Raw genomic sequence first — 26405 nt, 5'->3', positions numbered from 1 at the left:
CCATGTGGGAATCGAACTGGCGACTCTGTTGCTCAGAGTTCACACTCAACCGACTGAGCCATTCGGCCGGCCCAGGTTTTTCTTATTTTATGTGAGTTTTTAATATATTTATTTTTTGATATTTGCTACAAATATTTTTTGTTTAGGAAGCAGTATATAGGTGGGGTCTGGAGTCAGACTTGCATATGAATTATGACTCCACTACTTCCTTGCTGTGTGATCCTGGGAAAATTCTGTAAAATGGGTATAAAAATCATAGTCTAAAAAATGTAGGAATTGAGTCAATGTATGTGACTTTAAGTGCCAGTATTTATTTTATTTTATTTTTAAGATTTTTATTGGGGAATTGGGGATGGGAACAGACAAGATGCTGTCGTTTTGTTCTTCAGTCTACTTGTGGAGGATGTTGTTTCACTGGCCCAAGTTGACACCATCATTGCGCTCTTCCCAGGCGAGGCAGATCAGTCGCTGGCTTTTGGACGGCCGCTCACTGCGGCTGCTGGCTGCTCACGTTGGCTGCTGGCCGCTCACGCTGGCTGCTGGCCGCTCACGCTGGCTGCTGGCCGCTCACGCTGGCTGCTGGCTGCACACGGTAGCCCATGGCAACCCACTGCCACAGGGGCTGCAGCCTATGCCATTGCCAGCGACCCACGGCCGCCCAGCTCCAGGTCAAGCTGTTGTTCAGCTAAGTGGAGGGCAGTGTCACTGGCACTCATATGTGGGATCCGAACTGGGGCCCTCTGGCATCCCAAGCCAGTTCTTAACCATCGCGCCACTCGGCCGGCCCACCAGTATTTACTTTAAATGGCAGCTACTATCAGCTTGTAAGTAGGAATGTTTTAAAATGTAAGTACAGGAAAATGTGACTTATATGTATATTTACCTATTTTTAAAAATTATTATTACTTTTATGCTTAAGCAGTTCTTTCTCACCTAGAGATTATCTGACAATTTAACCTATTTTTTTCTACATTTAATTTTTTTTATTTCTGTGTGTGTGTGTGTGTGTGTGTGTGTGTGTGTTTATCCTTTACTGCATCTGGAATTTATTTAGATGTATGTACGTATATTGTGAAATGAGGATCTAAGTTGATTTGGAGGATGGGGAGGAAGAGAGGAGAGTCTAAACAGCACCAATAATTCCAGCACCATATATTGACTGTCTTTCTCAAGTTCTTTGACCTGTCAAGAACTAGTGCAAATAGCTCCAACTGGAGTTGGAGCTGTATATAGCCTGGGTTTACTGTGTGATCCCAAGCAAGTACTGGTTAACTTGTGTCACGTTTCAGTTTCTTTGTGAAATGGGCTTAGTGAGCTGTTACGAAAATTAAATTATCTATGTCAAACACCTAAAAAGCATCTGTTACACAGTATGTTCTTTTTTATTTTTTATTGTGGTACACAGTATGTTCTTAGGAATAGTAAATTGTCCCTTTTGAAAGGGTTTTCCTTCCTATTAGACAACTTGAGAAAGCTTCCTCCTACCTAGCCTATAGCTGTTTCTCTGTTCCACTCCTGGGTTGCCTGCCCTGATTGCCCTGTTCCGTTCCCACAGAGGCAGGCCCGAGACCGCGGGGTGACCCGGTCCAAGGCGGAAAAGGCACGTCCGCCTACGGTGCCCGTGCCGCAGGTGGACATCGTTCCTGGAAAGCTCACTGAAGCTGAGTGGATGGCACTCAGGGCTCTGGAGGAAGGCGAGGACGTGGTGGAGGACATCTTGGAGGAACTATTGGCACGAGTCATGGACTCTGCCTTCAAAGTCTACCTGACTCAGCAGGTGGGCCTGGATCCGGGTCCTCCAGATCCATTTCCCCACTCCCCGACAGTCCCTGCCCAGCTGAGACTCCTCTCTCGCCTCCACAGTGCATTCCATTCACCATCAGCCAGGCTCGAGAGGCCATGCTGCAGATCACCGAGTGGCGCTTCCTGGCCCGGGATGAGGGAGAATCTGCAGTGGCTGAGGACCCCACATGGGGCGAGGACGAGGAGCCCTTGCCATGTCCAATTGACGCATGGGCTCAGGGATGCGTGCCCGTGCTGCACGCGCCCGCCTCGGCGGGGCTGGAGGAGACCTACCAAAGCGAAGTAAGCCCAGCCCCCAGCTCCCTCCGACCTCCACCCTTACCCCAGCGGGATCTTCGTTCTCCTCAGGGCTTTTCTGGGCTCCTCCATCCTTAGCTCCTCTCTCCTCTTTCCGACATCTCACTACCTACCTCCTACCCCCATCCCGGGTGCATTTCCCCAGGACCAAGAAGAGAGTGTGGACCAGATTTCTTTAGGAAGATCGCGGATGGATAGAGGCTTTGAGGAGCGGATGGAATCTTGGGAGCATTCTCGCGAGCTGAGAGACACCCCCGGCACCCCGCCCACCCCGGAGCGGTTTCAGGAGGCAGGGCCCGGGTGTCTTTTAGAGGAACTGCAAGGCCAGGGAGGAGGCCACCTATCCTCGGCCAAGTCCTTGGACATGAGCCTCCAACGGTCGTCAGTCGAGATGGTTCCCGCCGGCAGTCCCCATTCTTCTGTGGAGCTGTCCCTGGTAGCCAGCCCCCAGGAATCAGCCGAGAGGGCACGGCCCCCCAGCTCCCAGTTCTCGAGGGGGGAGCACTACAGTGGCACGCCGCAGCTGCACGCGGCTGGGGACCGGCCGGAGCTCAGAAAGGAGGAGGTGCCCTTCATGGTCCCCTGCGGTGTGTTGGACGGCTCCTCCGCGGACAGTCTCGCCACGATCAGCCCCTCCGCGTCCTTCCAGCCACAGAAGCTCCGGCGCACGGACTTGCAGCTGAGCTCGCGTTCCTGCGGTTGCTACAGGGCCAGCCGCAAAGCGACGGTGGGCCACTTGGACCCCGCGCGGCTGCCGTCCCTCTGGGTGTGCCCCTCGGTTAAGATTGTGGATGCTGACTCCGAGGGGCGCCCCCTTGAAATCTACCGTAGGCGCCCGCGGGGCTATAAGATGGAAGTCAGGGCCAGATGCCCAGCCACCCGCCGGGTCGTCCCTGACTCCCGGGCAGCTTTCTTCCCTCACCCGCCTGGAGCTGCTTTCCATGCCTTGGGCCCGGGTGTCCAATTCCCCACTGTAAGCATAGGCCAACCACCGCCAGGCTTCTGGCCAAAGCTGCCCTTGCCCAGCCCCAAGAACCGCTTTCACTACAAACACCGGGAGCTCCCCAAAGTAGCCCGCAGCCCCCAACCTCCAGTGTGGCGGGGTGCAAAGTGGTCCAGGGGCTGGGAGGGGAAGGCCAGCCGCACCCACGCACCTCCTCAGGGCCTCTACCCAGGGGACCAGCAGTGCCTGGATCCTCCCAGGTGGCCTCAACCTGAGCTCCACTTCCTCGAGGCCACATCCCACCTAATGTGGGAGCCCGTGTTGCTGACGGAAGCCATGAAGCTGGCTCCTGGTGTGAGCCTGTGGAACCCAACCACCCAGATGCTGCTCAGCTCTGGCACGCCTCAGCAGGAGGACAAACAAGATGACACCTCTCCTCCCACTGAAGAGCACCCCATCCAGACAAGGTGCCCAGAAGCCCCAAGGGACTGTGGTACAGCTAACAAAGAACTCAACCCCTAAAATGTGATGACTCCCCTCCAAGCTCCTGCCCCATTATGAGCCCTGAACCTCAGCTAGTGGGAATTCTACCTACCTTCTGTCTGCTTGCCAGAAATAAACACCTCAGTTGCCTTAAGAATTGGCCTGATATCTGTCAGTTTCTTCCAAGAGTGTGTGCTCTCACTGAACTGGAAAGGAGCCGGTGTCCTACAGGCCTAGAAGGAAAGAGAACACTGGCTTCAGGGAATAAGCCCATTTCTACCCCCAGGAGACCCTGCTTTAGGACCAAGACTACTCACCAGTAGAGGCACTCTGGAGAACCACCCCTCTCCCTGCAAAGGGACAGAAGTGGGATCTACCTCAGCTGAGAGAGCTTAAGAGTCTGCTTTCAGCTGGGGAGGAAGGGGATGACCCTGCTTAGGCACAGAGTGGTTCAAGACATGAGGAATTTGATTTCTCATTTTACTGGTTCCTGGAGCTCTATCAATTCCAAGTTTCACTTGGTGACAAATTTGAGCCCATGCAAGGTTCAGTGAAGCCCTGCCCCTTCTGTTGATTTTTGACTTGGGGGTGAGGCAATGACCATAGCCTGGGCACACAATTTAAGGAGGAACTCACTCTCGGGTTCAAACAGGTTGCTTGAACAAATGTGCGTGCCTCCTTAAATTTTGGGTGCTTGGCTCCACGCCAGCCTCACTGCTACTCCCACTTAGCTTTAAGTAGCCCGCCCTCCTCCTGCTGTAGCACTGGGTAGCAGGCCTGCAGTCTCTGCTATGTCGCTGTGGTCTCAATTCAGCTCCCTGGTCTGGGGCCCTGGCTCTGTCCTCATTTTGGTCCTCCTGCTTAGACTAAGCGTGCAGCTCTGGCATAAGTCTCATCTTTGGGACCTCCAGTGTTGCTCCACAGATCTGACTGGGAAGGTGGCAGTGGTGACTGGGGCCAACAGTGGTGAGTGTTCCTACCACCCTATCACCTCATAGGGGCCTTAGCACCCAACAGCCTTAACAGGGAGGGGGTAGGGTTGGGGGGCAAGGAACAGCATCCACTGTCAGCACCCTTGTCCCTCCGCTTGCTCCACTGCCCTCTAGTCACTTCCCAGACTAGCCTAGTCTGAAGCTGCCCTCCTGTAGGTATGGGGAAGGTTGTGTCTCAGGAGCTGGCCCGCAGAGGGGCTCGTGTGATCCTCGCTTGCCGTAGCCGTGAGCGTGGACAGCAAGCCCTGGCTGAGATCCAAGCAGCCTCAAAGGATGCCTGCCTTCTGCTTGGCGAGGTGGACCTGAGCTCTATGGCCTCCATTCGGACCTTTGCCCGGTGGCTTCTGGAGGAGTATCCTGAGATACATCTGTTGGTTAACAATGCTGCAATCTGCGGTATGTGCCCTGACTTGTTTCCCCCAAACACATTTCAGGAGCCCCCTTTCTAGCTCAGAGACCCCAAAACAGGCACCCCCAAAGCATAATCTATGCAACTGCTAGAACACTAAAGAGCCTGCCTTAAGCTACAGCCTCAAATTTCATTCCCCCATGTTTGCACATACATGTTCCTGTGGCATTTCTACTGAACTGCCACATATCCCCAGATATATCCCCTCAGACTTTGTCTCCTTCAGAATAGACCCTTCATTACCCACTCCCTGTGTTCTGATTTCCTCCCAGGATTCCCCAAGACACTAACCCCAGAGGGCCTTGAACTCACCTTTGCCACCAATTATGTTGGGCCCTTTCTGCTCACAAATCTACTGCAAGGTAAGGAAGTGCCAACCCAGCTTCTCCATTTCCCTGACATTTTCCTGGCTTACTGTCTCCCATGGCCACTTCCTTCTCCTTGGCACCCAGCTGCCTCCTGAGCAATGACCCAGTATGCTTTTGTTGCACACAGCAAGGGAACCACAAATCAGATTAGGATGCTAGTAATGGAGGCAGCCCAAAATACAACCAGCAAGAGGATATAAGCTCCCACCTATCCCTCCCCCAGCTCTGAGTTCCAGCCAGACCAGTAGAATCAGTCATCTCTACAACAGCATCTTGAGGGTGTCACTAGGCCACTAGGAGCACAGACACCAATCAGACTGACTCCCTGTTCTCAAAGAGCTCAGGAATCACTAGGGATGCAGACAAAAAAACCACCACTGCCTTGGGCCCAACTCCTTTGACTTTCTGATTTTTCAGTCGTTTCTGATTAAGGAAGTTTAGGTTCTTCCTGAGGAGGAGGAGGGAAGGGGGTGGCAGTCAAATTCTCCCTAACATTTTTTTCCTAGCTTGTGTAATTGTCTCTTTTAGAGAAAATCAATTTTTTGGTAAGGTAATACATGTCCAAAATACAAAATTGAAGGTGTACAAAAGGGTATACAGAAAAATAAAAATCTTTCCCTCTCCTTGAAAATCAGCTACCCATTCCTCTCCTGGGAGGTAACTATTGTTGTCAGGGTCTCATGTACCCTTTAGTGGTCAATTAATTACATTAACTCCAACTGGAAAGTGAGCAAGGCAAAACTACACATTTATGAATATGAAAGTTTTTTTCTTCTTCCCCCAAATTGTAACATGTGTCTGCACCTTGCTTAGTAATAGTGTTTTTGTTTTGTTTTTCAATAAAAAGCATTTATTTGAGCAAAGGTTGCTTTAACCTGGGATACACAGATTCAGGGAGCAACCTAAATTGTCTTCCTAGTAATGGTTTCTTAAACTGTCTTCTCTCCTGTCCCCTCTTCTCTATGAGGTCTGACAATTCAGTTCGCGAACTTGTTGCAACGATGTTGCTAACCTTTTTTGATACCAGAGGGATTATTCATTATGAATGTGTACCAACTGGACAAACGGTTAACCAAGTCTACTAATTGGAAGTGAAAAAGTTAGAGGAAAACGACCTGAACTTTTCGCTAAGAATTAATTCATGGCTCTTGCATCACGACAATGCACCAGCACACAGAGCACTGTCTGTGAGGGAGTTTTTAACCAGTAAACAAATAACTGTATTGGAACACCCTTCCTACTCACCTGATCTGGCCCCTAGTGACTTCTTTCTTTATCAGAAGAAAAGGAAGTATTGAAAGGAAGACATTTTTATGACATTCAAGACATCAAGGGTAATACGATGACAGCTCTGATGGCCATTCCAGAAAAAAAATTCCAAAATTGCTTTGAAGGGTGGACCAGGTGCTGGCATCAGTGAATAGCTTCCCAAGGGGAGTACTTCAAAGGTGATCATAGTGATATTCAGCAATGAGGTATGTAGCACTTTTTCTAGGATGAGTTCGTGAACTTAATTGTCTGACCTCGTGTATATATATTTTCTTATAGTTGACATTCAATATTATTCTACTTCACCTTCAGTTGTACAGCGCATTGGTCATGCATCTACACAGTCTATGAAGTGATCCCCTTGATAAGTCCAGTGCCCATCTGGCACTTTACATAATCTTTACAACATTGTTGATTATATTCCCCATACTGTATTTCATATCCCCATTACAATATTATGTCTACTAATTTGCTCTTTCTAATCCCTTCACTTTCTCCCCCATGTCCTCCCCTCTCCCATCTAGCAACCAACAGGTTTTTTTTCCTATATCTCTGAGTCTATGGAAGATAGTTATTTAAAAAAAAACACTTTCCCAAGTATCTCTGAACATAGTTCTTTCCCCCCAAACCTAGCACCCTATGTTCTTAGCATCTATCTTGGTGTCTGCCACAATCCAGGGGCCTAATGAACATGTGTGGAATGAATAAGTGAGTGAAAGTATGAATATGTGGGAGACAGCTCTCAGTGTTTCCAGCCTCTCCTTTCTCCCCTCTCAGTGAGGTAAAACATAAACAAGGATCAATTGAATTAGCTCCAGCTGGCAAGTGGAAGAAAAGCAAGACTAAACTCCAAACACTAAGATAAAAGAGGAGGGAGGGCTGATGAAAATGAAGTCTCAGTTCGCATTAAGCTTTGCTGCACCTAGCCTGGGTGCCTGGGTGGGGGCCACTGACTCTCTCCTGAAAGCCTTGGATGGACCCTGCTCTCCAAGTGTCTCCTGTAGAAGCAGGTTGGGGAGTAGGCATGGGAGTTTACCCCAAGACTTGTATTGAAGGAGTGTGGCTCTCTCTCTACCCAGGGGCCCTACAACGGGCAGAGTCAGCCCGGGTGGTGAATGTGTCTTCCTTTACACAAGAACGTGGGTACATTGATGAGGAACATCTAACAGGGGCTGGTAGACCTTTGACCTTCAACCAGAACTATTACTGCAGCAAACTGCTTTTGACCTCATTCACTGGGGAGCTTGCCCGGAGACTTCAAGGGACAGGTAACTCCCTCTGACACCGCTTACTCCTCAACTCCAAACTCTTCACACCTTCTCTCAACGTGTCATGGCATAAAATACTCTCCATATCCCCCAAGCCGGCTGTAAATCTCCATTTGTCATTTGTATGCCTTATATTTCTCTCAACAGCATCTTCATATCTCCTTTTCAACCTTTCCCAACTCTCTTATCACCCGCAACATCCCTCTCCTTCCAGTATTTTCCAATACCAACACCATACATCATGTTCCTCCTAAAGTTCACCCAACACTTTCAAATACTTACGTCTCCTTACTGGCTTAGGTACCACGATTCGTGTAAGTTACAGAGCATTAATATCTCTGGTACCAACCCCCCAAGCCTTTGGTCTCCTCTACCCAATGGACCTGGTGGGATCCTTCCTTCATTGCACACTGCAGAACCACACTTAACCCTTTCTTCCCAACATCCTCCTCTCACTTCACTTTGCGCTCTGCTGCCGCCTCATCCTCTCAGGTGTGACAGTGAACTCTGTGGACCCAGGTGTTGTATACACGGAGATCATGAAGCACTTCTCTTGGTCATACCGCCTCCTCTTCAAGCTCAGCAGCTTCTTCATTAAGGTGGGTAGGTGAGGAGCAGGCTTGGCTTGAAGAGGGTGGGGCAGGGCTCTGCTTCTCAGCATATCCTCAGCAGGCTAAAGCCTGCCTTGTGTGACATCCCATCCTCCCCCACAGGATCCTAAACAAGGCGCCATCCCAATCCTCTACCTGAGCTTGGCAAAGGAGCTGGATGGCATTTCTGGAAAATATTTTAGCAGTTCCTGTGTGATAACTCATCCCCCTAAAGCTGCTCAGGACCATCTTGTGGCCCAAAGCCTCTGGAATGCCTCAGTCCAGCTAACCAACCTAGGCAAGATGGACTGATCCTCTGTGACCCCTGCCCTAACTTGCCACCTCCCCCTGACTCCCAGCCCTTACTCTGAGTATACTTGTTGTTGGCCAGCTCCAAGAATCCATCATCTTGTCCACTTCCTCCTCTTGTTGGCTCAGTGGTATGACAGCTCAGATTAGCCAGGGGACAGTGTCAGCTTCTACTTTATTGCCAGTTCTCCAGTGGAAGTATTCATCTCTTGAGTACTAGGATCTCTAAATCTACCAAGTCCCAGGTTGTGGTGAGGGGGAGTGAAACTCCTTCTAGTGAATATTAAAGGTACCAGTAAGAGGGAAAACTCCCACCTATACTTCTTGGTTCCTAGACCTTTGTGTCCTGGCTTTGGGGAGACAGCACCACATAGTCCTCTGGATTAAGGCATATCCCCCATCCTGTAGTATGCCACCCCAACTTCACAACTTCACACCCCAACAACCCCAGGGTGCTGTCTCCCAGCTGGTACTATAACCAAGCCTGCAGATAATCATTCTACCTTTCTATTGAACTAGCTGCTCCTGGTGATGAGTCTTGCAATAAAACCAATGAATCTAGGAGTGAGAGCTCATTGCTTCTTTTTTGAGGTCTTTGTTCATCTGTATCAATTTTGGAATCAGCTCTTCAGATATCCCACAAACACAAATCCTGTTGGGACTGCATTACATCCACTTGGGAGAACTGACATTTTTATAGCATTGAGTTCTAATCATGAACAAGGTATACTCAGATCTATTTAAATCTTAATATCTTAAAAATTTTAATAAAAATTTCAAAATAATTTTATCCATAAAGATCTTACATGGGGTGGCTGGTTAGCCCAGGTGGTTAGAGTGCAGTGCTCATAACACCAAGGTTGTGGTTCGATCCCGACATGGGTCACTGAGTTGCGCCCTCCACAACTATGAATGAAACAACTAAAAAAAAAAAATCTAAGTTGGCCTAGTGGCGTGTTGGTTAGGAATTAGCTTGGGATGCCAGCTCTGAGGAGAAGGACCCTGGTTCGAATCCCACATATGAAGGCCAGTGACGCTGCGCCCTCTACAGCTAAGATGGTGAACAACAGTTCGACCTGGAGCTGGGCTGCCATGAGTCACCGGCGTCAGCGTAGACTGCAGTGGGGCTGGTCGGCAGCTGGCATGAGATTTCGTGAGCTGCCGTGAGCCCCCATGAGCAGCCATCCAATAGCCTGTGAGTGACTGCCTCAGCTGGGAAGAGCGCAATGATCACAATACCAACATGGGCCAGTGAAGCAATGTCCTCCACAACTAGACTGAAGAACAAAAGGACAGCAACTTGTCTGTTCCCCTCCCCAATTCCTCAATAAAATCTTTAAAAAAAAAAAAAGATCTTACATAAGTTTTACTATATTTATTCCAGGTACCTTACTTTTTATGCTATTGTAAATGGTATTTTATTTATTATTATTATTATTATTTTAAATATTTTTATTGGGGAATTAGGGGATGGGAACAGACAAGTTGCTGTCATTTTGTTCTTCAGTCTAATTGTGGAGGACGTTGCTTCACTGGCCCAAGTTGGCACCATCACTGTGCTCTTCCTGAGGGAGGCAGATCAGTCGCCAGCTTCTGAACAGCTGCTCACAGGGGCTGCTGGCCACTCACGCTGGCTGCTGGCTACACATAGTAGCCCATGGCAACCCATTGCAGCAGGGGCTGCAGCCTATACCTTCGTGGGCGACTCACAGCAGCCCAGCTCCAGGTTGAGCTGTTGTTCAGCATCTTAGCTGTGGAGGGCAGTGTCACTGGCCCTCATATGTGGGATCCGAACCGGGGCCCTCTGGCGTCCCAAGCCAGCTCTTAACCACCGCACCACTCTGCTGGCCTTGTAAATGGTATTTTAAAATTTGTACATTGATCACATATTAAGCAACTTTATTATTTAATTCTAAGAAGTTATCTGTGGATTCTTTTGTTTTTTCTACATAGAAAATCACATCACCTAGGAATAATAATAGTTTTATTTTTTCCCTTTCAACTATCAGAACTTTTATTTCTTTTCCTAGAAAACCTTAATGGATTTTCTAGTACTAAACCAAACTTGCATTTCTGGAATAAACCAAACTTGATCATAGTGCTTCTTTTGTATACATTGCTAAATTTAGCATACTCACATTTTTTTCTTTAGAACTTTTTACTATGTTCATAAATAAAATTGGCTTTTACTCTCCTTAACTTATATTGCCATTGTCTGGTTTTCTTGTCCTCAAAATATTCATTTTATAAGATGAGTTGGGGATTTGTGTTAGTCATCTAAGAAGCAGATACCAAGTTAGGATGAGATGTACAAGAAACTTGTTTGGGAGAATGGCTGTGAGAGAAAATGGGGCAGAAGCTGGGAGATGCACCAGACTCCGAGTGAAGGAGACAGGGAAGGAAAAAAGGCTGGCTGGGAGCATCTTAGCAAGCAGTGGATTGTTTTTCCATTTTTAAACTCTCTCTTGTTTTGAAAGTATATAATCTATTTCTGTTCCTTAGTGGTTCATCTAAAAATTTTAACCTGCATCTTTAACTTAACAGTATCTTTAATCAATATCTTTATGCTTCTTTCAAACAATACAGAGATCTTAGAATTCCCTAACATTATCATTCCCTTTGAATTTATATGCTTTTGTAACCCAATATTTTAATTATATTGTTATTTTGTTAATCTTAGAAATCAGATACTATATTGTTATAGTTGATATTTGTGTAGACTTACACATATGTTTAATATTTTCTTTGCTCGCTCTTCTTTTTTGTGTCTCAGATTTTCCATCTGGGGTTATTTTTCTTCTACCCAAAGTACACCCTTTAGAAGTTCCTTTAATGAGGATTTATAATAGACAGAATTCAAAGATGGCCCCCTTGATTCCTACCCTCTTGTGTACACATTCTGTATAATCTCGTCCCCTTAAGTGTGAGCAGAACTAGTGACTATGATGCAATTTAACTCCTGTGATTACATTATATACCTAGAAAATGAGATTTTGCTGATGTAACTAAAGTTTGTAATCAATCAGCATTGTGTTAATCAAAGGGGAGATTTTTTGGGTGGGCCTGACCTAATCAGGTGAGTCTTTAAAAAGGGTTAGATCTTCCCTGAAGTCAGAGAGATTCTCCTGTTTACCATGAGAAAAGCAAAGTGCCACATTTTGGAGAGGGCTACATGGCCTCTAGGAGTGAAAGCTTCAGTTCTACGTTCCTAAGGAACTGAATTCTGCCAATAATCAGTGAGTCTGGCAGAGGATGTAGAGCCCAGATGAGAAGAGGACCTAGAGCCCAGATTAGTGTGCAACCCTTGATGACACCTTGATTTCAGCCTAGTGAGACCCAGGGACCCAGCTAACCTGTACTCAGACTCCTGACCCACAGAAACTGGGAGACAATAAATGTGAACTTTTAAGCCACTGAGTTTGTAGTAATTTGTTATGCAACAATAAAAAACTAATACAGGATCTAATGATAGTAAATTTCCTTAGTGTCATTTGTTTGATTTTTTAAAATGTACTTTACCTTCATTTTTGAGGAATCATTTTGCTGGCTAAGGAATTATAGATTGGTAGTTATTTTCTCTTATTTTAAAAAACATTTGGGGCCGGCCGAGTGGTGCGTTGGTTAAGAACTGGCTTGGGACGCCAGAGGGCCCTGGTTTGGATCCCACATATGAGGGCCAGTGACACTGCCCTCCACAGCTAAGATGCTGAACAACAGCTCGACCTGGAGCTGGGCTGCGAGGGCATAGGCTGCAGCCCCTGCTGCAATGAGTTGCCATGGGCTACCTTGTGTAGCCAGCAGCCAGCGTGAGCGGCCAGCAGCCGCTGTGAGCGGCCGTCCAGAAGCCAGCGACTAATCTGCCTCACCCGGGAAGAGCGCAATGATGGTGCCAACTTGGGCCAGTGAAGCAACGTCCTCCACAACTAGACTGAAGAACAAAACGACAGCAACTTGTCTGTTCCCCTTCCCCAATTCCCCAGTGCTGTTCCCATCTCCCAATCCCCCAATTAAAAAAAAAAATCTTTAAAAAGAAAAAATTTTGCCTTCTGGCTTTCATTGTTGCTGCTGAGAAATCAGATGTTATCTAACAGTTGCTTTGTAGGGAATCTGCCTTTCCCTCTTGCTCCTTTTTAGATTTTATGTTTGTTATTATTTTTCTACAGCTTCACTATTATTAATCCAGATGTGCACTTCTCTTTGTTTATCCTGGTGGGAATCCCTTGGGTTTCTTGACTTGGAGGATATATATATATATATATATATATATATATATATATATATATATATATATATATATATATCCTGTGTTTGTCTTTAAATACAGCCTCTCCTTTATTATCTTTCTTTATGGAATTGCAATTCGATAAAGGTTGGACCATCTCACTTTATCTTTTGTATTTTTTAACTTCTCTTTCACATTTTCCTTTGTCTTGTATGTTAAAGTTGCATTTTAGTTCATTTTTTAGATCTATTTTCCAATTCACTAATTATCTCTTTAGCTATGTAAAAATAATCTAAATGGCGACACTTTAAAATGTAGTTGAACTGCCATCCCAGAGAAACAGCCTTGCACATCATATGCCTCAGACCTTTGGAATGTTAAAACAGGGCAAAATAACCTTTGAACTGGGCCTAAAGTAACATTGTGTCCCAAAGAATTATTTACAGAGATAACAAGGAAGCAGATATGACTACTGGAATGATATTTAACAGACCGATAATTAAAAACATTAGAATTAACATCACTTTGTTAGCTTATCTGAACCAATAGAAATGCCTTTCTTCTATTGATGTAATTGTTCCCCTTTTCTTTCTCATAAATACCCCTTGACTTTTTCTTCTGATTGGAACACTCTTTGGGCTTCTGCCTGAATCAGCACTTCCCAAACAGCTATCCTTTTTTTTTTTTTTAATCTCAAATAAACACTTGTTGACTCTTACTTTGAAAGACTTTTTATTTTAGTGTAACAGCTGTGACTAATCTTTTGTTTATGCTAATAACTTTATATTATAATTATTATATTTTATTACTATTTTATAATTGGTTGTTTTGGCAATCTACCTAGTCAATTTTTATAATCTCTTGTTCCTTCTTCATATTTAAATCTCCCTTTATGTTTTTAAAAACATATTAAACATCCATTTTATATACTGTAACTGAAAATCCCAATATCTGTAATCTCGGCAGGCTTGGGGTGTCTGGGCTGGGCATCTGTCATGAGGCTGGGACCCCTCAGTCCTCAAGGGGGACCTCCGCGGCCAAGTATCCCTCCTGAGTTTTAACTGCCACACACAGTGTGGAAACAGCCCATTCACGTCTCTGCCCCTCCTACCCATCTTGTGGAGGCCTCTTCTGTATGTTTTTTGTTATAGGACTTCTGTTCAGCTAGACTTCGGGCAATTCTCAAAGATGGTTGTTCTGTAGTCTAGTTGTGATTTTGATGTGGTCATGCAAGGAGGGGAATACAGCATTTACCTACTCCGCCAGCTTCACTGGAATCCCTAATATGTACATATGTTTATCAATTCTAATCATTTTCATATTTGGCATTTTCTATGTAGGTCATTATATCATTTGTGAAAAATGACAGTTTAATTTATTCCTTTGTATCTTTATATTTTTTCTTACCTTATTAGTTATGTCTTAAAATATTATACAATGTTGATTAGAATCAGAATTATTGGACATCTTTGTATTCCTCATTTTAGAGAATCTAATGAGGACTTGTATTCTCTTCAAAGGTCGGTATTTGTTTTAACAAAAAGTCTCTATTTGTATATGTGGTTTTTCCCATGATTTCTACAATAGAACTTGTGAGGTCCTAAATTCCCACTGTCAGAATAACTTCTTATGGTTGTTCTGGCTTATCTCATTGTAGATTCTTCTTAGTGCATGGCCTTCAAGGTCCCTGAAGGACCATCCTCACATTCCCCACCTGTACTCCAGAAAGAAATGGGGAACAGCAAGTCTGGCGCTCCCGGGGCCTCCTTGTCTCCCCACACTCTCCCGTGTGTGATAACAAAGCCAGCAATGATGAGTACATATTAGGTTCTTTCCTGAAGGCCAGACCCTCTCATAAAAGTAAAACAAGGCAGAGGAAAGAAGGGTTGAAGTTATATCTCTAGACTGTGCAATATGAAAGCCATTGGCCACATGTGGCTACTGAGTGTGGCTAACGAGGAACTGAATCTTAAATTTTATTTAATTTTAATTAAGTAAAATTTAAGTTTAAAAATGTATATTTAATCCAGTTATTGGAAATCGTCTAAATATGTTTGACAAATGTTGCATACATGAATCTACTTCTTCAACTGTACATTTTATGAAATCTAAACCAGATCAAGTATTTCCAATGAAAATTTACCATCTGAATAAAGATGTGCTGTAAGTGCCAAATACATGTGGATTTCAAAGGCTGTATAAAAAAAGTAAAATACCTCATTAATACTTTTGTATTTATTACAAATTGAAGCAATAATATTTTGGATATCTTGTTAAATTAATTTCACTTTTTCCTTTTAACTTTTAAAAATTATAGCTGCTAAAAAATTAAGATTATATGTGTAGTTGGCTTATAATATTTAATTTTAATAATTTTCTCCAAAAAAACCAAATCCCTGCAAAATTTATTAGCCTACACCTCGGTTAAAGGCAATTTCAAAACTTACATTTTTATTCCTATTGGATAATGCTGGTATAGCTAAGCTACATGCTTCTCTCCCCACATTTGTCCTCCCCATGTCTGGCTTTGTCATCTTTGATTTCTCTCTGCCTTTATCCAATCCCCTCTCCAAGTTTCTCAGCCTGAAAACCACCTCTTCCTCTGGGAAACAGCATTCCTTTCCTCAAGGGGAGGGTTTCCCTCTTGCTTCCTTCCCATGTTCTGGAATGCCTAGGATTCTACCCAGATGAGCACAGATGATCTCTATTCAGCACCACAGGTTGGGAGAATGGGCCCCAGTCATGCAAATTGGAATTTTGGAGTCCTAGCAGTCCTGTTCAGGTTTCCCCATCAGAGGAAGCCTCAGGCTGGCACCTATGAAAAAACACATAGGACAAAGACAATATTAATTTTCCTTGAAGACCACTCAGCCTGATGCAACGTAAAAGGAACAAGATTTCCCCTATTAGCATGTCCTGTCCTTTAGACTCAATGGTACCCCCTTTCTTGGTGCTGAGAAGTATTTGGGTCTTTCCTGTATCCTCACTACCCATTCCACCTGAGGCCTGGCAGCTTCACATGAAAACTCAGGACAGCTGTTAAAAGTTGTTATAGCCACTAAGAAAGATGACTCCAGCTCAAATAATACTAAAAAAATACACTTAAAAAAACTTCAAGGGCCAGCCGAGTGGCTCAGTTGGTTAAGAGTTGGCTTAAGAGCGCGAGCTCTGAGCAACAGAGCCGCTGGTTCGATTCCCACATGGGCCAATGATGCTGCACCCTAGCTAAGCTGTTGCTGAGCTGCCAACAACTGGCAGGATGGGCTCAGCTGGTGTAACAACAAGACTGCCTGTTCGATGGTGGGCTACGTCCACCAGCAACTAAGACTGAACTCGGCACCTTGAGCTGAGCTGCCGCCCGCATGGCTCAGTGGATAGAGTGTGTGCTCTTAACAACAAGGCTGCTGGTTTGACTCCTGCATGGGATGGTGGCTACGCCCACCCACAACTAAGACTGACACAGCACCTTGAGCTTAGAGGCCACTAGCTGCCGACGGGAAGCCAGATGGCGACTGGTGCCCTCCACAACGACGACTGAAGAACAACTGGTCCACTTCCCCAATTCCCCAACATTGTTCCCCTCCCCCAATTCCCCAATAAAATCTTTAAAAAAAAATTTCAAGGCAGATCAATATGTACTAATATGGATAACCTCTAAGATATATTGTCCAGTGGAGATAAAAATACGGTTCAGAACAGTGTGTACAGGAAGATGCTGTTTGCATTTAAAATGCTTACGTTTTCAGAGATCAACTCTGAAACAGCAAACAAAAAACTGGCATCAAGAGTTGCTTTGGGTAGGAATCTTAGGGATGGAATAAGTGGGATATGTACTTATATTAAAAAAACATATGTTCAGGGCCGGCTGAGTGGCGCGATGGTTAAGAGCTGGCTTGGGACACCAGAGGGCCCTGGTTCGGATCCCACATATGAGGGCCAGTGACATTGTCCTCTACAGCTAAGATGCTGAACAACAGCTCAACCTAGAGCTGGGCTGCAGTGGGTCGCCGGCAACGTCGTAGGCTGCAGCCCCTGCTGCAGTGGGTTGCCATGGGCTACCGTGTGTAGCCAGCAGCCAGCATGAGAGGCTGTGCAGAAGCTGGCGACTGATCTGCCTCGCCCGGGAAGAGCGCAATGATGGTGCAAACTTGGGCCAGTGGAGCAACGTCCTCCACAACTAGACTGAAAAACAAAAGGACAGCAATTTATCTGTTCCCCTTCCCCCAATTCCCCAGCGCTGTTCCCATCCCCCAATTCCCCAATAAAAATCTTAAAAAAAATAATTATATATATATATATATATATATATATTCATATTTACAATAGCCAAAAGGTAGAAACAACCCAAATATACATAGATGGGTAAATGGATAAACAAAATGTGGTGTATACAGTAAATGGAATATCATTCAGTCTTAAAAAGGAAGGAAATGCTGACACATGCTACAACATGAATGAACTTTGAAGACATAAGCCAGAACACAGAAGAACACATATTGTGTGATTCTATTTATATGAAATATTTAGAATAGTCAAATTCACAAAGACAGAAAGTAGAATGTTTGTTATCAAGGGCTAGGGTGAGGCGAGAAAAGTGAGTACTATTTAATGGGTACAGAGTTTCAGCATGGAAAGATGAGAAAATTTTGGAGATAGTGGTGATGGTTGCACAATAATGTAAATGTACTTAGTGCCACTGAACTGTATACTTAATAATAGTTACAATGGTAAGTTTTATGTTATGTGTTTTCCCACAATAAAATAAATTTGTATGTAGTGCCTTTAAAAACCTTTAAATCTATTTTCATACCATTTCTCTTTAATTGAAGGGGACGGGGGTCATTTCTACTAAAATTATAGCTGCATTTATTATTTGATCCAGATTATCCTATAGATATACCTGCTCACATATGGAATAATATATGTACAAGGGGATTCACTGCCGCATGTTGGCAATAACAAAAAACTGGAAACAAAATATCCAACTAGAAGTGGCTGGTTAATGAATTAAGTGTATCCATGCAACAAAGTACTATGTAGCTGAAAAAAATGAACGAGGAAGAGCTCTACTTACTGATTTAGAACATCTCCAGGATATATTGTTAAGGGAAGAAACTATGGTGCAAGTGTGTATAGTATGCTACCTTCTGTTCAAGAAATGGGAGGAGTAAGATGATATATTCATATTTCCTTGCATTTGCATAAAACATTGAGAGGATAAGAAAGAAACTAATAAGAGTTACCTGTAGTGGGCAAGGGGTAAGGAGTGAATGGAAACGAGTTGAAGGGAGGCTTTTGAATGCATACTTTTTATATTGTTTTGGTTTGGGGATCATGCAAGTGCATTATCTATTCAGAATAGTAATTGGAACTATTTAGGAGATGAAATGGGAAAAAAGGGGGCAATAGTGGAAAGGTTGCCCAATTCATCTTTTCTACCATTTGCCTCCCACCTCCACCCCATCAACAACTTTATGGATTTTTCAGGTTGTTTTCAATCTGAGATTAACTGAGATAAACATAACATCACAATTGTTATATTTCAGGCTTTTTAGATAGATTCACTTAATCTTCCTAACAACCTAATAATATAGATAGTATCATTAACCTCCTCATTTTACAAATGAGGAAACATAGGCACGGAGAGGTTAAGTAACCAGCCAAAGATCTCAAACAGTAAACTGTAGTTAGAATTGGAACCCATTTCTATCAAATCCTAGCTCTCCCAATATCCTTATAAAAATGTCTTTGCACACTTGCTCTGTCTTTCATTTTTGGGGGCTACATTATTAGAAGTGGGTGCACTGGGTCAAGGGGTTTGTACTTTTTAATGGTTTCTCTTTAAAAATCGGGGAATCGGGGAAGGGGAACAGACAAGTTGCTGTCCTTTTGTTCTTCAGTCTAGTTGTGGAGGATGTCGCTTCACTGGCCCATGTTGGTATTAACATTGCACTCTTCCTGGCTGAGGCAGTCGCTTGCCAGTTATTGGATGACCGCTCAGGTAGCTCACCGCAGCTCACGCCAGCTGCCGGCCAGCCCCACTGCAGCCTATGCCGTTGTTGGCAACTCACAGTAGCCCAGTTCCAGGTGGAGCTGTTGTTCACCATCTTAGCTGTAGAGGGCGTAGAGTCACTGGCCCGCATGTGGGATCTGAACCCGGGTTCTACTGCTCAGAGCTGGCGTCCCAAGCCAACTCCTAACCAATGTGCCACTTGCCACCCCTAATGATTTCTCTTTTTTAAATTAAAAAATGCCAAAATGCCATTATGTAAATTTGTGTCGTTTACATTCGCATCATAAGGGCATGAGAATGCCTGTAGCCCCATATCATATGATGGATAACACTGAGTAGCAGCAAAATTTAACTTTTTCCCCCTCAAGCTAACTGACGAGATACGGTTTTTCAGTATTGTTTTAACTAGCAGTTTAGCACTGAAAAGCTTAGCGACTCTCCAGGGGACCCAGTTGCCTGCTGCAAACGAGACCTCCAAAACCCTCAGCGCTGTCTCCTACCCGCCGGCAGACGGCGCTGGCTACGACACGCCTCTCTCCTGTGGTCCTAATCCGCTTCCCAGGCACACTGCGCACGCGCAAATTTCGTCCCAGGTGTCCAGCCTTGTGCCTGATCGCTGTCTCCTTGGCCGCGCTCAGCGCGCAGTTTTTAACCCCGGCAGGTTTTGGGGAAGAGTAGCGTGTTTCTTGGTATCAGAGCGCCTTTGGACCTTCAGGGCGAGAGGGTCTGGGGTGGGCCTAATGGGGTCGGGCGACGCGTCGGGCAGCTCGCGCGGGTGGGGCGGGGCGGCACTGGCAAGGTCTTGGGCGTCGGTCGCCGGTGGGGCTGGAGCCGGGCGCGGAGCCCCTGAGTCGACAGGTACGGAGGCGGCGACCTTGCCAACCGTCCCCTCCGCCGCCCTCCGCGTGTTTGCGAGGTTCCCGGCAGTGGACTGGGGGCTCGGCGCTGGCCTGGGGGCAGCATGGAGCCCGGAGTGCGGGGCAGGGGATGGCGAGGGTGGGCCGCGGCGGGGGTGGGCGCCCGTCTGGGTCTGGGCGGGTCCGACCCACCTGAGTTGTCAGCCTGGCGGTGTTCTCCCGGGATCAGAGTGATTGCTCCTCCGAGTTCCTCCAGAACTGCAAGGCCACCCTCCTTTCCTGGGCGCGTCCCAAGCACCCTGAACCCATTCCGAGCCACAGGTTTCCTGTAGGCACATGGTTGAGAAGTTTGTGTCAAAATAACAAACACCCTCCCTCTCTACTCCCCCCACCCCCCGAGGAAAACAAAACAAAACAAAACATAGAAGTGTCCAGCCTGGGGCCTGGATATGGGTTTGGTGTGTCTGTGTCTACCACTGCCGGGGGCCGCCTTACTAGCAGGATGATCCTTGAGAAGTCATCTTGCGCATCCCTCTAGTCTTTAGGCAGAAGAACCACAGCTAAATCACACAGATGAGGAACTCCACTGTTTTTAAAGAGGCAGTGATTTAGAAACTTACTCTCATATTTTGCAGTGAGGATAGCAGCAAGCCCATATTGACCACCTACTAATCAAGTGTGCTTAACGTACACAGAGTGAAGGAGCTGTGAGGTAGTTTGACATTCTTTACCTGGTGTACTGCCAGAGCCTGAGCTATTGGAATGTTAAGAGAGAATAAAAATTTTAAAGGCATTTTTGTGCTCAAATAGGTTTAGAAACGTCATGGTCAAGTTTTCTCTACACAATATTTCAGAGCCTTCAATATGCTAATGATACTAGCAGGAATCTAGGAGAGTTTCCTAGATGAGCTGTAAATACGGTTTTTCTTGGGTGCTGCCTCTGCTTAACATCTGAAGCAGTTTGGGAAATGCAGTTCCAGAATTAGAAACGCAAGGTTTGGAAGAGGTAGTGTAGGTCAGTGCTCTTCAAACTTTAATGGTTCATACACCGGGGGATCATGTTAAAACACAGATTCTGTTTGTACATTTTGAACAAGTTCCCAGGTAATGTTTATGCTGCTGGTCCATGGCCCAAACTTTGAGTAGCAAGGTAATAGATTACTGGATCGAAAGAGACCATGTTCCGCTTACTGTTCTCCGGAACAAACTGTGCTGCTTTGAGTGAGTGACTTCACCTGTCCAGGCGCATAAAATACGAGACTGGACTAGATCTCTAAGGTTCCTTTCACATCTAAAATGCTGTGATTATAGTCCAGTTTACCCTTCTGATAGCTGAATTCCATCTAAAACATCCATGCCCAATGGCCAACTTGGGTTTGAACATTTCTAATGGAAATTTACTGCAGATAAGTCATCCCCTTTCATCTTGGGGTAGTTTAATAAGGAAGTTTTTGTGGCTGAAATACATCTCTGCAACTTCCATCCTGTGGTCCTAGGTGAGCTCTTGGAATCAAATAGAAAAAAAAGTGTAATCTCTCTTTAAAAGATGACCTTTAAAGTATTAGATGACAGCTGTTCCTACCAAGTTTCCTGTAAGCAAAATTGCCCCTAATTCTTCCATGACAATGTTTCAAATCCCTTTCTTTTACATTTATTCCTTCTGCCTGGAGTGGAGTGAGGCTTTAGTTGGACTTTGAAGGATGGGTGGGGCTTGCCAGACTAGGGAAAGCATACTGAGCAGCTGACAGTAGTGCAGAGATGACAGTGCATGTGTCAGACCCAGGATTGTTTGGCTCAAGTAAGAAATGGTATGTTAGTGAAAGATTTGGGGGAGGTGAGTATATGGGCAAAGCAATATTTTAGAGTTTATCGATTTTTTTTTAACGGGGTTTGTAATGTGGTTGGAAATGGGGAAGGAGAGAGGCAGGGAGCCAGATCTGCTTCACATTATTTGTCATAGAGGACTTAGATTGCTAATATTAATAATGCTTTATATTTATGTATGACATTTTACAGATTACAGATCCTTTCATAGGCATTATCTCATTTGACTTAATAATCCTGTGAGGTAGGCAGAGCAGCTGTTACCCTGTTTTAGAGATGAGGTTCCAAAGAGGGTAAATGATTTACCTTAATTTTCAAAGCTATTAAGTGGCAGAGCAAAGTTATGACAGTGGTAATGGAGGATAAAGGAAGGATGCAGGAGGCAATACTAAGGAAGAATTGGTAAGTTGTCTGACTGACATGAGTGTACAAAGGAGAAGAAATTGTTAGGGAGGAGTCAAAACAGTTGGGAGAATCATACAAATGACAACTGCCACTGTAGGTTTTGCTCTGCCAGCTTTATCGTTGTTAGTGGCTGCCTGGTGTTACGGTTTGGGAGAGATTGTAGTAGAGGATTCTCAGGTTGCTTGGCTTGTCTCCAGCTACTGGGTGGTGCTGTGGAGACTTGGTCTATCTGTCCCATACCACGGGAAATGAGAGCTGGGTCCTCTGTCCCCCAAGGAGGCAAGTGCTGAGCAGTTGACTGATTCAAATGTATTTAGGGCTTGCCATCCTAGAGACTCTGAATTTGGCTTTATATCAGTTTTCTTTTGAAGTTCAGGCTAGTAACAGTTACACTTGGCTGATGGACAAATTCAATGTCCAGTCTGACCTCCCCAAGCTCCTACATAGCCCCAGAGGACTTCACTGAAGCAGAGACTGGACCTTTGTCAACCCCAAAGCCTCACTAAAGCTGTTTTTCCCAGAAGATCTGCATGTTTCCTAGAGCCTGGAGGTCTCTCTGTGGTCCTTTCACCCTGGAAGCACATGCCATTGAAATTTAGTGTCACTACCAAATTCCATAGGACTTGGGGCTGTCTCTGTATTTTTAGTTTCTTAGGCTCCTATCTGGAGAGGAAAGAGCTACATCTGGGTGTGTGTGTGTGAGAGAATCAATGGCTCCAGCACACAATGAGGACATGACTGGTAATTTCCACCATGGTGGTGGTCTTTAAGGGTGGAACTACTCTCTAGGAAAGCTGTCAGAACCAACTTATATCCCTAGAGTCTAATGTTGGTACAGGCTTCTATTCCACATTGAGTGTCTTCTGTGCTCAGTGCTTAGGATACTGAGATGATTTCCTCTCTGCCCTGGAGGAATTCATGATAGGATAAGGGAGACAATATTTTAAATAAAATGAGATATTGTAACAGAGATAGGCTCAAAGTGCTATGTGATGGCAGAGGAAGGAATAACTAGCTCTACATGGAGATGTCAGGGGAATCCTCAGGAAAGAGGTGATATTGAGCTGAGCCTTGAAGATGAGGAGAGAGAATGGCCCAGGTGACATTTGCAATATTTGCAGAGGCATAAGGGGGAAGATAAGTAGATTCAAATGGGAGAACTTCGAGATCAAAGGAGAGGTGATTGATGAGACTGGATTCATAGCAAGACCAGGTTTTTAATGGCCTGTAATGCTATGCCGAGAAGATTTAATTTTGTGGGCATGGGAGCCACCAGAAGGTTTTAGGCACGAGGTGATGATTGTGTTTTGGGAAGCTAACTGTGGCAATAGACTAAAAGGGAAGAATCTGGATCAGGGACATGAGGAAACTCTTGTAATAACCTAAGCATGGTCTAAGGCTGAACTAAGGCTTAGCTCATTGGGGATGGAAAGGAGGGGATGAACCTGAGAGACTAGAGCCAGACATAATTACCTGACGTAATGACTGGCTATTGAGAACAAGAGAGAGGGAGTTGCTGAGGATGACTCAGTTTTCTATTTTGGGAGGATGGTGGTGCCAGTAATAAAGAGGGAATATAGAGGAGGAACATATTTTAGGGAGAAGATAGCGAGTGTGTTTAGGATCATGTTGAACTTCGGGGTGTCCGTGGCACTTAGCATACAGGTGGAAATGTGGGCCTGAGATTCAGAAGAGTATGTGCCGGGCCGGCCGAGTGGCGCATCGGTTAAGAGCTGGCTTGGGACGCCAGAGGGCCCCGGTTCGGATCCCACATATGAGGGCCAGTGACACTGCCCTCTACAGCTAAGATGCTGAAAAACAGCTCCAACCTGGAGCTGGGCTGCCATGAGTTGCCGGTGATGGCATAGGCTGCAGCCACTGTGGCAGTGGGTTGCCATGGGCTACCGTGTGTAAGCCAGCAGCCAGCGTGAGCGGCCAGCAGCTGCTATGAGTGGCTGTCCAGAAGCCGGCGACTGATCTGCCTCACCCGGGAAGAGCGTAATGATGGTGCCAACTTGGGCCAGTGAAGCAACATCCTCCACAACTAGACTGAAGAACAAAAGGGCAGCAATTTGTCTGTTCCCCTTCCCCCAATTCCCCAGTGCTGTTCCCATCCCCCAATTACCCAATAAAAATCTTTTTGTTTTTTAAAAGAAGAGTCTGTGCCTAGGGGTGGTAGGTGTAAGTGGTAGTTGATGCTGTGGGAATGGATGAGCCCAGCCATGCTTACAGAAGGCTGAAAATGACGGAGTTGTGAATGATTGGTGTGCAAGGTGAGAGAGAGGGTTGTCCAGGAAGCTAGGAGAAGAGGAAGGAAGAGGAACAGCAGCCTCATTTGCTACAGAGAGGTCAAGTAGGATGAGCTTGGAAAATGCACCTTGGGATTGGACAGCTGGAAGGTTGTGGCCACCAGGGCTTTTACTTCATTAGCATGAGCAGCTTCAGTGGAATGGTAGGGACCAGGGGCCAGGTCAATTGAGGAGTAGACGGGAAGTGAAGATGGGTTGGGTGTAATCACTGTGAGTAGTTTGGCATGGAAGGAAGGAAAATAGATGGTGGCAGCTGGTGTAGGAGGTTGCACAGACTAGAGGCAGGCAGTTTTTCCTAGAAGAGTCGTGAGCATGGGTTATCTGATGATGTGTAAGAGCCGGTAGAGAGGGTGCAATTGAAAGCACAGGAGAAAAGATGATTATTAAATCAGGTCCTCAGAGGAGGGTGGAGGTGTTGGCCCTGAAAAAGAGGGGGGTCATCATTTCCTTTGAAGAGGGATGATGGAAGAAAGGAAAGACTGTAGGAAGAAAGAGGCAATGATGGTTGTAGATATATCTGAATTTGCAGAGGAATTCTTATCTAATTGTCTCAGTTTCTTTCTCAGTGAGGTTATCTGCTGAGGTGATAGGGTGCTGGTTTGGGCTCAGACAGGAATAGGGACTAGAAAGTAGTAAGGGAAACTTGAAACAGCTGTCCAGAGGAAAGGGAGAGAGAGCAGACTCGAGATATGCCCCAGGAGTGTTGAGTACTTTCCAAACTTAAATCCTGCACTGTAGCCTCACCTTCTTCTTCATAATAATGGCTGGCATTTATTGAGCACTCCACATTAGGCACTCTTTTAATTTCTTTTCAGTCATTCTTAATGTGACTTTTACAACAACACTGTTAGAAAGATACTGTTATTATCCCTATTTTACAGAAGAGGAGATTGAGGCATGGAGGATTACTTAGGCTTAGTAGTACTTAGGTTTGATGAATCTCTTCTGCAGAAATGGCATTCCATCCCCCGAGGCATCAGAAAAGGCAGAAACTGAATCCCAGCTCCCAATTTCTGGACTTCGTGGGGCCAGAGTCCAGGGCTGCTCAGGAGGGAGTCTTATCAGGCCAGTCTGTGGGCATGATTGTGGCATCGGTCGTCAAGGGCGGTGGGGTCACTGTTGCTGCTGGCTTTTTAAAGCTACGTAGGGAACCCTGAAATCCTTGAGTGATTTCCTAGCATCCTGACCAGAAAGACAAGTGACTGATAGTGTATGGTACTGCAGACTGAAACTGTATCACAGTGAATTAGAAAAGAGATCTTGTCTCCATCAGCCAGAAAAAGAATTTTTTTCTGCCATCATGGGACGAGGCAGACCTATAACCTTATATAATAGCATAGATTATTAACACTTGCCTTTTGTGTTTTCCCCATTGGTGTGATAGCATTTACAGTTAAGGTACAAACCTGACTTGAGTGAAGGGGGAAAATGGTGGGATGGCATGGATGGAAGAGAAATGGACTTACCTTTTCCTGCTGCAGCCACTGGCGCATCATTTCCGTGTCCTTCCTCTTGAGGTTGCCATGGATACGCCTTTGCGTGGTGACTTGAGGAGATTGATTTCCATTATGATCAGATGATGACGTGGATTTAAAAAGAGAGAGGACAGAATGCTCTGCTTCTGGGGAGTGGCCAGGGAGCTGCCCAAAAGGCAGTCTGGCACAGCCCAGGTGGCTGTGGCTTTGTTGGCTGCTTTGGTTTTTGCTGAAGTTGTGAAATGGTGCATCTCTCTCTTTAGAGCGCAGACTCAGGGTTCCCTGTCTGCAGGGTCCTAGTGCCAGGGATTCGGTGGTGGATTCATGGGAAGGAACCAGCAGGAACTTGGAACAGGCTGTTAAGTAGGCCTCCTGCTAGCACTGGGAGGGTTGCAGGATTTGAGTACAGGGTTGCACTTAAGTGGCTGTTGCCTTCCTGCAAAAGTTCTTTTATTGAGGATAAGCTTTTATTGTGTAGCTTTTCTTGCTGGCTCTTGGATGTCTGGGCCATTTGGAGATGGGCTGGCAATTGCTGGGTATTCCTGAGGTAGAAGGATACTTTATGAGGG

The 26405-nt window shown here is 45.5% G+C and overlaps 3 protein-coding genes and 1 long non-coding RNA gene across 9 annotated transcripts in view; 3 read left to right on the top strand and 1 right to left on the bottom strand.

The window, feature by feature from the left end:
• Positions 1 to 3640, top strand: part of CUNH2orf81 (chromosome unknown C2orf81 homolog) — a 5548-nt gene extending 1908 nt beyond the window's left edge. The window contains 4 exon segments of the mRNA XM_019623543.1: positions 1556 to 1777; positions 1864 to 2085; positions 2246 to 3508; positions 3510 to 3640. Of these exon segments, the coding sequence (XP_019479088.1) occupies positions 1556 to 1777; positions 1864 to 2085; positions 2246 to 3508; positions 3510 to 3572 (1770 nt within the window). The 3' untranslated portion in view covers positions 3573 to 3640.
• On the bottom strand, positions 2717 to 26405 carry LOC109371203 (uncharacterized). 6 transcript variants are annotated; one of them, XR_002121838.1, is made up of 7 exons: positions 25828 to 26402; positions 20016 to 20149; positions 19467 to 19675; positions 15548 to 15768; positions 3844 to 3876; positions 3639 to 3759; positions 2717 to 2802 (listed from the first exon to the last, which is right to left on the bottom strand). It is a non-coding gene; the product is annotated as an uncharacterized LOC109371203 (long non-coding RNA). The 6 variants fall into 6 exon arrangements; XR_002121840.1 differs by lacking the exon at positions 2717 to 2802 and adding an exon at positions 2861 to 2943 and having other exon boundaries at positions 25828 to 26405; XR_002121841.1 differs by lacking the exon at positions 2717 to 2802 and adding an exon at positions 3322 to 3403 and having other exon boundaries at positions 25828 to 26405.
• LOC109371202 (retinol dehydrogenase 12-like) lies at positions 3888 to 9295 on the top strand. Its single transcript, XM_019623562.1, has 6 exons — positions 3888 to 4492; positions 4675 to 4914; positions 5200 to 5289; positions 7644 to 7832; positions 8325 to 8431; positions 8546 to 9295. The coding sequence occupies exons 1-6, from the start codon at positions 4318 to 4320 to the stop codon at positions 8732 to 8734; spliced, it is 990 nt and encodes a 329-aa protein (XP_019479107.1). The 5' UTR covers positions 3888 to 4317; the 3' UTR covers positions 8735 to 9295.
• DCTN1 (dynactin subunit 1) overlaps positions 19669 to 26405 on the top strand; it is a 35290-nt gene continuing 28553 nt past the window's right edge. The window contains exon 1 of the mRNA XM_019623541.1: positions 19669 to 19824. The gene's annotated coding sequence lies outside the window, so the exon portion shown is untranslated. The remainder of the gene's footprint in view (positions 19825 to 26405) is intronic.

Source organism: Hipposideros armiger, unplaced genomic scaffold (assembly GCF_001890085.2).
Source record: "Hipposideros armiger isolate ML-2016 unplaced genomic scaffold, ASM189008v1 scaffold_553, whole genome shotgun sequence".
Taxonomy (NCBI): domain Eukaryota; kingdom Metazoa; phylum Chordata; class Mammalia; order Chiroptera; family Hipposideridae; genus Hipposideros; species Hipposideros armiger.
The sequence above is the reverse complement of the archived record's forward strand: the minus strand, read 5'-3'. Positions and strand labels throughout refer to the sequence as shown.